This window comes from Ictalurus punctatus, chromosome 1 (assembly GCF_001660625.3).
Source record: "Ictalurus punctatus breed USDA103 chromosome 1, Coco_2.0, whole genome shotgun sequence".
NCBI lineage: Eukaryota > Metazoa > Chordata > Actinopteri > Siluriformes > Ictaluridae > Ictalurus > Ictalurus punctatus.
The window spans coordinates 33,884,535-33,899,067 of NC_030416.2; the positions used below are offsets into that span (position 1 = coordinate 33,884,535).

The 14,533-nt window shown below is 39.9% G+C and overlaps 1 protein-coding gene across 4 annotated transcripts in view; it reads left to right on the top strand.

Annotated features, from left to right (window-relative positions):
• Positions 1-1,459: 1,459 nt before the first annotated feature.
• si:ch73-206p6.1 (phospholipid scramblase 2) overlaps positions 1,460-14,533 on the top strand; it is a 26,425-nt gene continuing 13,351 nt past the window's right edge. Inside the window, exons 1-4 of one of the 4 annotated variants that reach the window (XM_017481189.3) lie at positions 1,460-1,710; positions 1,899-2,033; positions 14,204-14,284; positions 14,530-14,533. The exon at positions 14,530-14,533 is cut by the window's right edge and continues 39 nt beyond it. In XM_017481189.3, the coding sequence (XP_017336678.1) occupies positions 1,995-2,033; positions 14,204-14,284; positions 14,530-14,533 (124 nt within the window). In that variant the 5' untranslated portion in view covers positions 1,460-1,710; positions 1,899-1,994. Of the gene's footprint in view, positions 1,711-1,898; positions 2,034-10,383; positions 10,610-14,203; positions 14,285-14,529 lie in introns of those variants that run through there. The other 3 variants (XM_017481179.3, XM_017481205.3, XM_017481199.3) reach the window with 3 other exon arrangements.

Here is a 14,533-nt window from a genome sequence, read left to right on the forward strand (position 1 = left end):
TTCAATAATATTTGCAGTCAACAATGTGTCTGCCACATAATCTGGTCTGTTAGCAGTAATCTTTGGTTGCTAAGGAACATAACAGAAAGATTAGCACATTGCATGGACAAGACAATGACTGTAGTGTGACTCTTATTGATTTAAAATTTGTCCTTACAGAAAAGTCACATGAACATTACGTGAAGCTGACATGATCTACACGTTATGTTTCACATGTGGTTTATTTATTTATTTTTACATATGATCATTGTTCACATGATGTCAGAATGCTGAAATCCAGCGTTACATGTTTTTCACATGTGATCATATATTACTTACATAATCAAATGTGTGATTTTTCTGTAAGGGTGGTACATTATGCTGCATCCAAGGTGAGGTTGCAAATTCCCCCGCCACCAACCGGTAAAAGCTACTGAAAACGCCACCTCAACACGAATTCATCAACTTGGGTCAATCTTCAACTCCAAGTTCCTTCCCTGTTTACGGAGTGACATCAAATCAACATGGCCGCTCACACTGTTAACAGTGTAAAGTCCCCCTTCTCTATTTCTATCTGTTTTAAATCAGTTAATATACAGACACAGTACTTGGTGAAATCTATAGCACTGACTATACTAATCACTGTTTTGAGAGGGAATCATCAACATTACTAATCACTCTTATAATTAACATTAGCTGGCCAGCTTGTCACTAAGCTACTCGCTATTGTTCGCTGTTGTTGCAGTTTCAGTCCAAAATGTTGCATAAATGTTTGAAGTTCAATATAGCAGAACAGAAACAATAGCCATTCAATCCTTTAACTGTAAAATGTGCAGTTAAAAAAGCTTTATATGTGCTTTGTGCTCTGACAGAGCAAACACGAGACACCATACATCCCCCCCCCCCCCCCCCCACGTTGCATGTCGAACGTCCCAAAGTGGGAAATTATTATGTCATTACTACTTGCAAATAATCCTTTACAAGTTAGCATGAATGCAACATTAGTACAGAATTAAGTTATTGTGATACATTCACAGTTGTGTGTACTATATCATGGATTTCGACTGCTTCAAACACACCTCAGCCAATCAGATTTTAGACCTGAAACTCCGTGTTATAGGCTAATGGTCACTTTACAACTTTGTTCAATTAAAAACTGTATATTTTTAAAAAATGTAAATATATAATATACAAGGCAAAGAACATCTTACTTCTATAATTTACACAAACTAATATATATATATATATATATATATATATATATATATATATATATATATATATATTATAATGTGTGTGTGAATAGATGTATTAATGGTGAGAGAGCTACTGTATTGTTTAATATGAATTCATTTTACTGCTTGGAGGGGGAAAAAAACAAGCTGTGAAGATAAACTGGCTCATATATGCCTCTTAGCGTTCACCTAAGAGTCGAATCAAAGAGTCGGCTCCGTCTTGAACGACACATCACCAAGAGCCAATCAAATGCGTGGGTTTATATATGGGCAGTCCAGCGCACTTGATCTTTTCCGTTTCTTTTTAAAAGCCAGTCATGGTGGGTTTGTAAGGGGATTTGTTTATCAAGTTCATTTTTATAAACGTAGAAGAAACGTTTTAGACCAGTTCTGTGATCGTTTGTTGTTAGACAGGTTGTTTATATTTAGAGTAAACATGTCGGTCAGGGGTTGAGTCTGTCCAGCTTACTGGGTTTGGTGACGCCTACAATAAACGGTAAGCACAGAGGATTTGTTTATGCTGGGATGTTTCAATCCTGAATTAAAACAACTGCATGTATGGATCCGTTCTTTCCTCATACACACTGAAATCTATAGTGTCCAAGTCTGTATCTGTGTGTTTATATGTAGGACTGAGTTTATTGTATTGTATCACTGTATTGATGTTAGTGTGAAATGATTCAGACTGTCTTTCCGCCTAGAGGATGCACAATACGTCAGAGTGAAGCCTTCCCAGAAGAGTGGAGATTATTATAAGAGCAAAGGGGGACTACATCTGCAATGGAATATTCAACAAGCAGATATGGGTCTGATTATCAGGTGTGCACAAACCTTTGGCCATAAAGTGTATCTTCTTGAAGTTATAGTTGGCATTTGTTACAATTTGCCCCATCGATGATTAAGCCGGCAGGCCGAATTTTTCAAGGCGTAAAACCAAATAGAACTGAAAGAACCAATGGGACCAGATGTGAAGGGTGTGGAAAAAGGGGGCGGGGAGTGGAATTCAGTTTGTCAGAAAAAAACACATACTGTTCGCCTCACACCTCCAGGGTTGGGGGTTTGATTCCTACCATGGCCCTGTGTGTGTGTGTGTGTGTGTGTGTGTGTGTGTGTGTGGAGTTTGCATGTTCTCCCCGTGCTGCGGGGGTTTCTTCCGGGTACTCCGGTTTACTCCCCCAGTCCAAAGACATGCATGGTAGGCTGATTGGCATGTCCAAAGTGTCCGTAGTGTGTGTGTGTGTCTATGTGATTGTGCCCTGCGATGGATTGGCACCCTGTCCAGGGTGTACCCCGCCTTGTGCCCCATGCTCCCTGGGATAGACTCCAGGTTCCCCGTGACCCTGAAAAGGATAAGCGGTATAGAAGATGGATGGATGTTGCTTAGTAAATGTCAGATAAATAATATAAAATGGTCACGTTCATAAATATTTAGACATTGACAACTACTATTTTAGCTGTCTAACACAGTGTATTGGAGTTGATTTTAAATGTAAATCATTTAAATCAGTTGAATGGTGTAGGAATCACATCATGCACATATACATCACACACAGAGTGCTTTCCACTACTATTGGAACCCTTGGTAAATATGTGCAAAGAAGGCTGTGCATTTCTCCAGCTGTGACCCTTGGAGATTTTTTTGTCCACTCGAACCGTCCTCTCCACGGTGCGTTGAGACGATAGACACACATCCAATTCCAGTTTGATTCATAACATTTCCAGTTGACTGGAACTTCTTTTTTTTTTTTATTGCCCTGATGGTGGAAATGGGCATTTTCAATGCTTGTGCGATTTTTCTTATAGACATGCCCCATTTTGTGACGCTCAACAACCTTTTGCTGCACATCACAGCTATATTCCCTGGTTTAACCCATTGTTATGAATGACTAATGGAATTTGGCCTATGTGTTAGGGCTGCACAATTAATCGAATATCAATCTCGATTACGATTTTGACTGCTCACGATTACACGAACATGATCGACTGCGATATTGACATTTAAAGTTCGTCCTCCGCTCATAGAAAATCTCTCATATCAAATCAAGCGCTTCCTAAACTCACAGCCGGTCACCATACAGTGCTGCAGGGATGACATCATTTTATACGCCAAAATCCGGAAACGAGTTAGCATTTTAGCGCTCGCACTGCTAGCTTCCCTTTGAGCTCCAGCGCTTGCGCGAGGGGAAATCATGACACTAACATGTTGCTAAATGAGACTCCAGAGGTTGTCAGGGACATTAAACATCAGGTTCAGGTCTGCTGTGCACAATTTCCCCCACAAAAAACATGGATGAAGATGCATCTACAGAGTAAATCTGTATTCTGTAAAATGTTTTAAATCAAGTTTGGAGAAGTTGTCGGAAGCTCGGTGATGGTGACATTGAAGTCGATTCACCGTGGTGTAGTCCGTTTATAGCGTATGGTTAACTGTTTATTTCTGCCGATTGTATTTAGACTTCAAACTTCATAAAAGTTGTGTTCGTTTGTGAAAATGATCTTGATGGACAAAACATGTTAGTATTATAAACTTTTCTGGATCTCTGCGCTTATTTTTTGCAATAATCCAAAAGCCTATGAGAAAACCCTATTGTGTTTTTGTCGAGGGAACCGGTGTGATGCTAACTTCCGTGTTCCGGTACAAAATGACGTCGTCCCTGCACCACTCTGTTGGATGATTTGTCTGCGTCTCTCCTCCTGTAAATACTGTTATTGCCTTTTCTGCATTCGCCTGAATTGTTTATTTGGTTGCATATTGTTATATTTGATGCATATTTTCATTTGTTTGATGGTGTATTTATTTTTACTTATACTATAATTTGTGTACAATTTTATTTATATTTTGCTTCTATCAGATGATGCACTTTAAGGATCAGTCTAATTTGATGCAAAGATTTGTACATTAGCAAGAATGTAGCACAACATGGAGGTGAAAGCAGCGGTCTGTTTATTTAAATGTGAAAGTGCAATAAAAATACGTCGTCCCTAAAATCAATGAATAACCGTGATCTCAATATTGATCAAAATAATCGTGATTATCACTTTGGCCATAATCGTGCAGCCTTACTGTGTGTTATCTCATATTTATACCCCTGTGAAACAGGAAACCATGGTTGAACCATTTCCTGTTCCTAGTCACCCAGGTGTACTAAAAACATTAAAATATCAAGGGGAATATACTTCAAATATATTTCTCATATGAATTCATAGGGGTGCCAATAATTGTTGCACACCTATATTGAGTATATATGTTTTTTTGGATAAACCTGTGTTTTGTTTGCAATTGTTTGACATCCATGAGAGCAGAGTATATTTGTATATTTTATAATTTTTCACCACCTTCTCTGCTTCTTGTATATAGATACTCATGTGAAAATATAAGTACTCCCCATGGAAATTGTTGGCTTTTTTTGACATATTTGGACAAGCAAATATTTGCTCATCTTTGAAAGAGTGTCTGTTAATGAAGTTGATATACTTCAATACCAGAAAGAAAATGAGCTTTTTCAATCATTTATTCAACAGTAATATGAATAGATGTGATTCTTCTGTGGAAAAAGTGAGTTATACCCTTGATCTCAGAAGCTAGTATTGCCCCCTTTAGCAGAAATAACTTGTAGACATTTTGTATAATTGTCCACCAGTCTCTGACATCAGATTGATGGAATTATTGACCTCTCTTCCATGTAATATTCTCAGTTGCAATATATTTGAGGGTTTTCTTGCATGTACGGCCCTTTTCAAATCCCCCACAACATTTCAGTGGGATTCAAATCCAGGCTTTGACTCTGCCATTCCATAACCCTCCATTTCTTATTTTTGAGCCATTCCTTGGTGAATTTGCTCGTGTGATTAGGATGATTATCCTGTTGAATGCTCCAATTTCGGTTCAACTTCATCTTTGGGACAGATGACCCCACGTAATCTTCAAGCATTCTTTGATATGATGTAGAATTCATAGTTGAATCAATGAATGCAAGCTGTCCAGTCTCTGAGGCAGCGGATTGTCGCGGAAATTAGACAACACTCGCAGACTCGTCCTCTGAAGGTAAAAAGGTTTATTACAGAAAGATGGTTAATACAGATTAGAATAAAGCAGGATAGAATAATGAGAGCGCTCTGAAGTGCTTGTGCTGAACCACTACTATATATATGAAAAGCAGAGCACGATATAAATCTGTGTACCGATAAGAAGCAGTTTGAGGCCGTTCAAACAGACTTTGTTTTAGGATCTTGGAAGATGTGCAGTCAAACATTGAACAGAAGAACATGTTTGGGTTTCTGTAAGCAGATAAACTTTCTGTACTGATCTCAGTGACATGACATGACCTTCTTAGGCATTATCCTCAGATGAACAGAAAAAGAACAAAACTATTACAAAGTAAAAATGAATAATTTCCCTCACATTTCCCCCATTTTATCATTACAAAATGTGATCACTAAAATTAACAGAGAAATTGCTATGCTGTGAATACATCAGAACTTCAGAATCCTTTCACGGTTCAACTGAATTCATCATAAAACAGACATAATGAAGGTGCTAAGGCTGTTTTTGTGGATATAAAGTATCCTGTAGTCAAGCAAGCTCATTTAGGGTGAAATGAGTCGTCATGGTCAAAGGAATATTTACAGTAGGTGTGAAATGGATGTCAATTGGTTGTCATAGTCCGTGTCGCTGGGAGAATCTAGTTCCCAGTCAGGCTTAAGATACAGCTCGGGTTGGTCTTCGTAAGGGTCATAGTCACCTTTTTGTGGAAGTTTTAATTAGCATCAGTGTTTGGTCACCAGTCATTGCTCTTAATGAGTGGAGGAAACACCCCTGCATGCAGGAAATTACATATGGAGCCATTAAGTAGAATGACGGTGACTATAGGAACACAAATGGTCAGTATCCATGACCTCCAGGCCCTGAAAACGGAGTTCAACCCATCAAACTTCGTCTCGCTAGTCTGCGGAGGGTTGCATATCACAGACCGCCTGTGTTCAATGATGGAATAACCATTGTGTCTGTGTGACGAGGGGACGTGTGACGTTGTGTGGGTAGCACTGTTGGCAATGATTCTTCTGATGAAAGGCGATACAGAACGGTTTACAGAGGCGGCCAATATCTGGCATACAGGCTTTTAGCTACAAATTGTCATCCAATCTGCAGCAATAGTCTACTAAAGAACTTCTCAGGCTTATGTGGAACCTATCAAAATCGCGTCGCCTTACGATCAGTCATGTTTCCCTTGGGCCCACAGCCCGAGAGGCACCTTCAATTGTGGGTGTGTCTCTAGGGGTATGGGGCTTGTCCCAAGTTTCGGAAACATTCCCTTGTCAGGACATATTACATTCCGGTTAACCTTGCACATTTCCTGAAATATTTTTTTATAAACTCCCAGCGTCGGGGTGTACCACATGTTGGAGATGGGTTTCTGTTCCCAATCTGTAATTTTCCCACTCACATAATCTGACTCACGGTCCCACGTCTTTCCACTGTTTGTTCTTTATTTTGGCTAATGAGACGTGAGGTGCTGATTCTGAATAAAAAAATACACGCAACTGCGTGTCACTCAGTTTGACTGAACACGCGCAAAATTTGTCACATCAATATAGGTACAGCTCTTCGCTTTCTGGGATATCCATAAACCATTCTTTTTCAAAATTAAAGTCTCTTCCTTCATGCACTTGCGCTGTGCAATGAAGGTCAGAGGACAGCATAAAATCAACACAGTTGTCCTTCATCTTGTGTGCCAACGTCAACAAACGAGCACAGGCTCTAGGCTTGTTATGTATGGACCATTGATAAACGCAGAGCTCTGTTTCTCTAACAAATGGAGTTCCCAAAGATGAGTCATCAGTTATTGTTACTCCCTGAGGTGAGGACATCAAATTTAAGTGTAAAACACACTAAGTCTCTGCCCAGTAGACTGACTGGACATGAAGATGAAATTAGAAATTGGTGGGTTACTCTTTTTCCATGTTCACATTCACAATTAGCGGTTCAGAGAAATGTTCTAATACTGAATGTCCTGTCGCACCCATGGAGCGCAGTGACCGTGAACTCATTTTCGGGGATTCGTTTCATCACTGAATATGTTGCTCCTGAATCTACCAAAAATGTGACGCTTTGTCCATTGACTACAAGAGATATACATGGCAACTGTGTAAAAGGAGAGGCATTATACTCTAAAAGGTTAAGGGTCATGACTGGTTCAAACATTTGTGAATTGTCAGTCTGACTAATGTTGGATGTCGGTGTGTGCATATATTCCTGTTCTTTGTGAGCTAACTGATAGTTTGGGTGTCTGATGTCACCTCTTCTGTTCCCAGGTGCGTCAGTCGGCTTCTACTCTGGACAGTCTCTTGCAAAATGTCCAACTTTTCCCCAGATAAAACATGTGAAGTTGTATCTATGGAGGTTGCCACCTGGCCTTCCTGGCTGTTCTCCTCCTCCTCCTCCTCCTCCTCCTCGTTTCTTTCCTTTGCCTCTTGTAGGAGCTTCTCTGTGTGGATTGCATACCTTTCCACTTGTGTGAGGTTTCCAGAGTTCCAGTGGTGTTTGATTATAGCGGCAATTTCTGGTTTCATGCTGTTCATAAAGCTGTTTCTGAGATGTGCATCCCATGCTGTGACGGCTGCCTGCACATCTGCCAGAGCGTCGGGTTTCTCCAAGCCTGAGTTTACATCATGGATCTCAGTGAGCCTGGACAGGTACTGTGATGCAGTCTCTGAGTCTTGTTGTTTACACATCACTATTTTTGTCATGTCCAGTCACACAGGAAAGGTGTTCATCAACTTCTGCTGGAGCACCGTGATTTGTGCTCTGTACCTTGCGTTGACTCCATCATCCCACTGTGGGTTGATCAGGTGTGCATCGTTCTCAGGGAATTCATGTGAAACCTTGACCCAGTCCGTGCCAAGTTTCGCCATGAGCAGTCGTCGTAGTTCGTGAGTGGTGGGTCTGAATTTTCAGCAGAATATCTGAAGTTCATCCTCAAACTTTCGTCATCCTACTTCGGAGAGCTAGCAGATGCGTCATGCTGCTCCTGATGTCTTCCAATGTCCAGGGTCTGTGAACTAGCATAGGGCCTCCTTCTCCGGCCACTTCTAGCATTGGGGCATTTACCACGGCGTGCACTGTCCCTTCTCTGACTGATTTTGTTGGTCTGAAGCTCTCTGGCAGCAATGTTGTTGGTCCCTTCACTTGGGATCTCGTCTGTAACGCCACCAGTGAAGATAGGACGGCCGGCGCATAGTTCGGTGGGGGTTTGTGGCTCAGTTCTAACAGGTTTGGATGGAGTGGCGTAGGCTGGGCCGCTTCATCGTGAAACAGGTGCCTCTGAAACTGTAGGTTCCTCCCTCCTTACTGGCTGCGGGGGTCTCAGTGGGGCGGAGTCCAGGTCGGGATTGACTTTCTGCAATTTAGCACACTGACAAACAGATGAGGGCCTTGCCTGACATTTTTTCTCGCTTATGTGCCTCGCTCTGCCATTCAGCAAATGCCTTCCAGTCAGCCAGAAAGTTTACTTCACTCCTTGTTTTAGGTTTCTCTCTCTCCTTTGTCTCTAAATTAAGTTTCAGTTGTTGTATCTGTCTGAGACTAAAACGACTTTTTTTCAGGGAAAGCACGTTCTTTAACCCATATATCATATTGGTTCAAACATCCTTCCCCATAATTTACATGCATAAATGTGATATTGGGATCAACCTGTGAACACCCTGTACATACCACAGGATGTGCTTTGCTACATGTTTTTCCCATATTTAAAAAAAAAAAAAAAATTAACACTTTCTATAACTTTCAAAGTTTTAATCTTAACCTGCTATGAAAATCAAGTGAATATGCATTCTCGTGCACAGACAGAAAAGGTTCTAGTGTGTGCCAAATCTCTAGACATTTAATTAATCGTATAACTTATAGGTTCAATAGAGCAAACCTTAAGAATGTAAAAAAGTATTCCGGTGAGGGCGAGTCCACATACAGCAATTTGGTAGGACTTACAGTTTTCTCTTCCCTTCTTTTAAAAAAAAATTATATATATATATATATATATATATATATATATATATTTTTTTTTTTTATCTCGGTAAAATTTACTTGTGTTAAATTTGCCAAATATATCATGTACCGATGATATGATGGTGTGAGTCAATGGGGCATGCCACTTGATGATCTGCCGTAAAAATACTGCCTCTTGCTCTTCTTAATAAGTACTCTCTTTACTTATTTATTGCTCGAACCGGACTCTCTGTTAGCAGATATTTTTGCTGTGATTTATGTTACGGCCCGGTCTAGGTTGGGCCGCAACATACAATAAAATTAAAAAAAAAAAAGGGTTGATGAGACCAAGATTGCATTTGCTTTGTTTCTTCTCCAAACGGAGCACCTTTTTATATATACAAAGTGGTTTCACTCTTCAGAAGTCGGCAAGGCCAGAATAAAAAACAAAAATACCCTCTAACTTTACCAAAAGGAAACTAACTAAACTACAAGAAAAGAAAACAAAAATACACCGTCTTCCCTCACTCGCTAGCTAATCAGGAGAGAAGAAGAATCAACACAAATGGCACCGATGCCTACAAACTACTCTTAACCGTGAACTATTTACAGAGGTGACTATTAGTGTGGTAATTAACAAAATAATATATACATATATACACAAGTGTATCGCACGAATCGTAACGTGGCAGAGCGTAAACAAAGTCGAATCAGGCATAGGGTCATACACAGCCGAAAAGCACTTCTCTCACGCAATGGCAATGATTTGCCCTGAGATGGAGACTGACGAGGCTTAAGTACACTTCCGGAAACGTGCAGGCAACCAATCCTGTCGCACAAGGCCGGAGCAGGCGTAGACAAGACGTGGTCATCCACTAGCAAGCCCGAATGTGACGCATGCAGTAGGTGGGGCCTAGAGAAGGGGGAGGAGACAAGGAACCCATCCCACCACCGACATAGACACACAAATGACGCATAGAGCAAACAGAAATACATTGGATAATGTAACAATCTAAGCAACACCAATATCTCTGCCGTCACAGAGGTGAAGTTCCTGGAACTTCTTATAACCAATAGCTCCATGTAATGCTTCTCTCAATGTAATACGCGCATTTCTTATATCATTGACTCCCTTCCATACAGACAGCAATACACAATGACTTCATAAGATTCTAATTCTAAATTCTTGATGATTCCTACCAGTCAGTGGTAAGGCTACATCGGTCTTTCACTCTGCACAACAAAGGGCAAACTGCCTTCGCGTCAACACAAGGTGTTTCAGGGTGAAACTTTTCTACGAGCGTCCTCCAGTTTGCTTGTTGTCCAGAAAAGCTGAAAAGACTCGCGCAGCCCAGCCAGGAGACGTCAAATTGTCATGGAAATTGGACAACACTCGCAGACTGGTCCTCTGAAGGTAAAAAGGTGTATTACAGAAAGATGGTTAATGCAGAATAGAATAATGAGAGCTCTCGGAAGTGCTTGTGCTGAACCACTACACATATAATATGATAAGCAGAGCATGACACACTTCTGTGTACCGATACGGAGCTGTTTGGGGCAGTTCAAACAGGCTTTGTTTTAGGGTCTTGGAAGATGTGCAGACGAACCTTGAACAGAAGAACATGTTTGTTTCTGTAAGCAGATGAACATTCTGTACTGATCTCAGTGACATGACGTGGGCTTCTTAGGCGTTACCCTCAGATGAACAGAACAAGAACAAACTTATTACAAAGTAAAAAATAAGAGTAATTTCCCTCACAGGAGCAACCCCAAACAATAGCATTTCCACAACTGTGCTTCAGTTAGTATGAGGTGCTTCTCCTGAAATGCTGTCTTTGGTCTGCGGCAAACATGTCTGCCGTTACTGTGGCTGAACAACTCTATCTTTGATTGGTCTGTCCAGAGCACATTATTTCAAAAAGCCTGGTCTTTGCCTATATGCTCATTGGCAAAGTGTAGTCTTGCAAAGGCTTTTTCCTGGCACGGCTCCCATGCAGGACAAATTTGTGCAATCTCTTTCTGATTGTAGAAGCATGCACTTTGACACAAACAGCTGCAAGACACTAGCAGATCCTGTGATGAAGTTTCGATGTTCTTGGAGACTTTTTTTTTTGCATCAGACGGTCTGCTCTTGGGCTGAATTTGCTGGGACGGTCAGTCCTGGACTAATTGTCAACCGTTTGAAATCTGCACCATTTGTAGATTTTTCTTACAGTGGAATCATGTATTTCAAATAATTTGGAGATCTTTTTAAATCCCTTGCCAGACTCATAGGCATCCACAACCTTTTTTTTTTTCCCTGAAGGCCTTACAGATCTCAAATCATACTAAAAAGGACCAAAAGTAATTGGACAAACTTTTCATGAATTAAAATTTTAACATTTAATACTTTGTTGCAAATCCTTTGCAGTCAGCCAGTGCTTGAAGTCTGGAACCCTTAGACATGCACTTCCAGGCCTTTAGTGCAGCTGTCTTCACTTTCTGCTTCTTGTTGTGGCTTTTGCCTTCAATCGAAATGCAACTCAGTTGGATTCAGGTCAGGTGATTTGACAATCGAAGAACACTCCACTTCTTTGCCTTAAAGTCTGTAAATGCCACACTTGATTAAACTTTTATTTGCTTAGTTGTAAGTGAGCTAATGCGGGAATTACACGCAACAATTGTGGAACTAGATTTTGTCCCTTAAAAAGCGGAGACTACATCTTAAAGTCCTGTAATTCCTACAGGGTTCATGTGATTTGGATGTAAATATCCTCAAATTAAAAAGTCCTAAATTCATTTAGTTTCAACTCCAGTATACTGTTGAAAACGGCTAAAATGGCAATAACTTCCAGCACCTAGATAGTTATGGACCAGACTGTGTGTGTGTGTGTGTGTGTGTGTGTGTGTGTGTGTGTGTGTGTGTGTGTATAAGCTAATTATATAATAATCCATTTACAATAATACTGAATACTATGATTAGAAATCCAGCAGCTGATATTGTGTAATCATAATGATTGTTGAGCAAGTTTTGTCAGTTTATATGAGAACACAGATATGACTAAATTCCCCAAACTGACATGTGATAAAGGTGGCTATATCTCAAGGTCTTAACACAGGACTGCAGATAAAGTACTAAAAAAAAAAAAAAAAAAAAAAAAAAAAAGTCTCTGCTAAACCTAACGGATGTATGGAAGCCCTGGAAGGACAATAAAAAAATTAAAAAAATAAATAAAAAAAAAACACCTCAGAAAACCTGTCATTCATTTTTGTTTTGTTTTACTGAACATGTTATTCTTTTGAATTATCTCATTATTTTCACGCCACAACTTGTGTTGTGCTTCTGTAAAGATGTACTGAAAAAAAATATATAAATGCACAAAATTTACTGCTATATTCTGTGAGTTTCTTGATGAATTCTCAAAAATCCTGATAAATACACTTCTCTGGTGCTTACTTTTACTGATGAATCCCAGCATTCAAGTAAATGATCCAGTTAAAGTCAAATCATTCTGGTCCATATAATGCAGGCCATTATTTTTAAACCCATGATGCATGAAGGGTTGAGCATTCTGCACCACAATATTTAGCATTTAGTGGCTAATGCGCACTCCTTCTCCTGACCATTTGCCTAAGTGCTATTCTGATGGGACATGATTTCCGGACATTAGTTAGTAATATGCTGCCTGAGGACTTCTGTAGTAACTAGAGCGATTTTTGTGTGGGATAAAAAAAAAAATCTCTACATAAATCCCAGAGATGAAAGTGTGTTCTCGGTGGTCAGCATACCAAATGTCCTATATGTACAATGTACACCTTTTATATTAATGCTGCCTGATTGTTTTGATATTTTACTACAAGGACTTGTTTTAAATGTGCTAGGAACTCAGAAACTTGCCTGAACCCACACAAGCATTACGTCTCCAATACATGGTTTCATTGTTGTTTTTGGTGGTAGAATTATAGAAAGAGTGATCACTTCATGAAGTGTCTTTATCCTGATGAAAAAACACAGGGAATTTCCCACAGGTTATACAGTTACAACCTTCTGCGTTTAGTATGCGCCTTATTGTGCTCACTGAAACCTCAGTGCATGTCGCCTCCAAGTCTTGCTGCAGGTCTTTTGCAGTCACTCAAGGGTTTTTCACAACCTGGCTTCTCAGAAGTCTGCTTGCAGCCGTTGATGGCTTCCATTTTCTGCCCCGTCCAGGTATTTCATACATTTTCTGCCCCTAGCCAGCTCAGGTATTTCATGTGTTCCAGCTCAAGCACACCTGGTGCAACTAATAAAGCCCTCGATTGACAACACCCGTTTTGCATATTTGTGCTGTTGAGTGATTCTATTCGGGGGGGTGAATAATTTTGTAACTGGAGAAATCATTATAAGTTGCATTTTCAGTTGAATTTGCAGAAACCACTTGAAGCATTTGTTGTGTTGACGTATTTCAGTTGCTGTTGTTTGATTTGTTCGTTACAAACAGCTGAAAGTCTGTACATTTTGACGATAAACCTGATTTGCAATGGGGGTTGAATCATTTTGATTGCAGCTGTAATGGAAACTTTACCAGCACGTCAGTCCAGACAGGAAAAATTAGCTGAGGTTATTTCTGCTAGCCAATTTATAGTACATAAGACAGTATCATTTTTCCAGATGTAAAGTTTCCTGACATCATCGCTTCAGATTGCACTAAAGTCCCAGAGATACTCTGGTAATGTATTCTCGCCTCATGCCCAGAGTTCCCAGGATATGCTCTGTATCCACAGCCCCTGTGATGAAGATAAAACACTTCCTGAATGTGAACGAATGAAAGCAGTGTTAACAAATTTGATCTAAACACCAATTTATATAATTTATGTAATATCACTTTTTCATATATATACTGTATGCTCCTGTATAACTGTATATTCACGCAGTTATCCAGTCAGCCAATCATGTGGCAGTAGTGCAGTGCACAAAATATCATGCATCATAGGATAGTCAGTACTGGCATTATTAATTATTAACTATGACCTGATTTTCTTTTCTCAGGAGACAAACATGGAGCATATGTACATGATGCCCAACCCTGGGCTGCCCAGTTACCCACCTGGGCTTGAGTACCTGACACAGGTGAGAACTACATGTGCTACCAGGATGTTTCTATGCATGTTTCCTTTCAATTGATTGAAATATTTTACTATATGTGAGCATTTGAGTAAGAAATGTAACCTGAAGTGTGTTGAGTAAATCTTAATACTCTGGAACTCCTCACTCATGTAGATTGCATATGTCATTGTATACTGTACACTATATCTGTGCACTTGCCAATAAAATGTCAACCTGAACCACTTTTTTTTCTTTTCTTACTAATGCAGATTG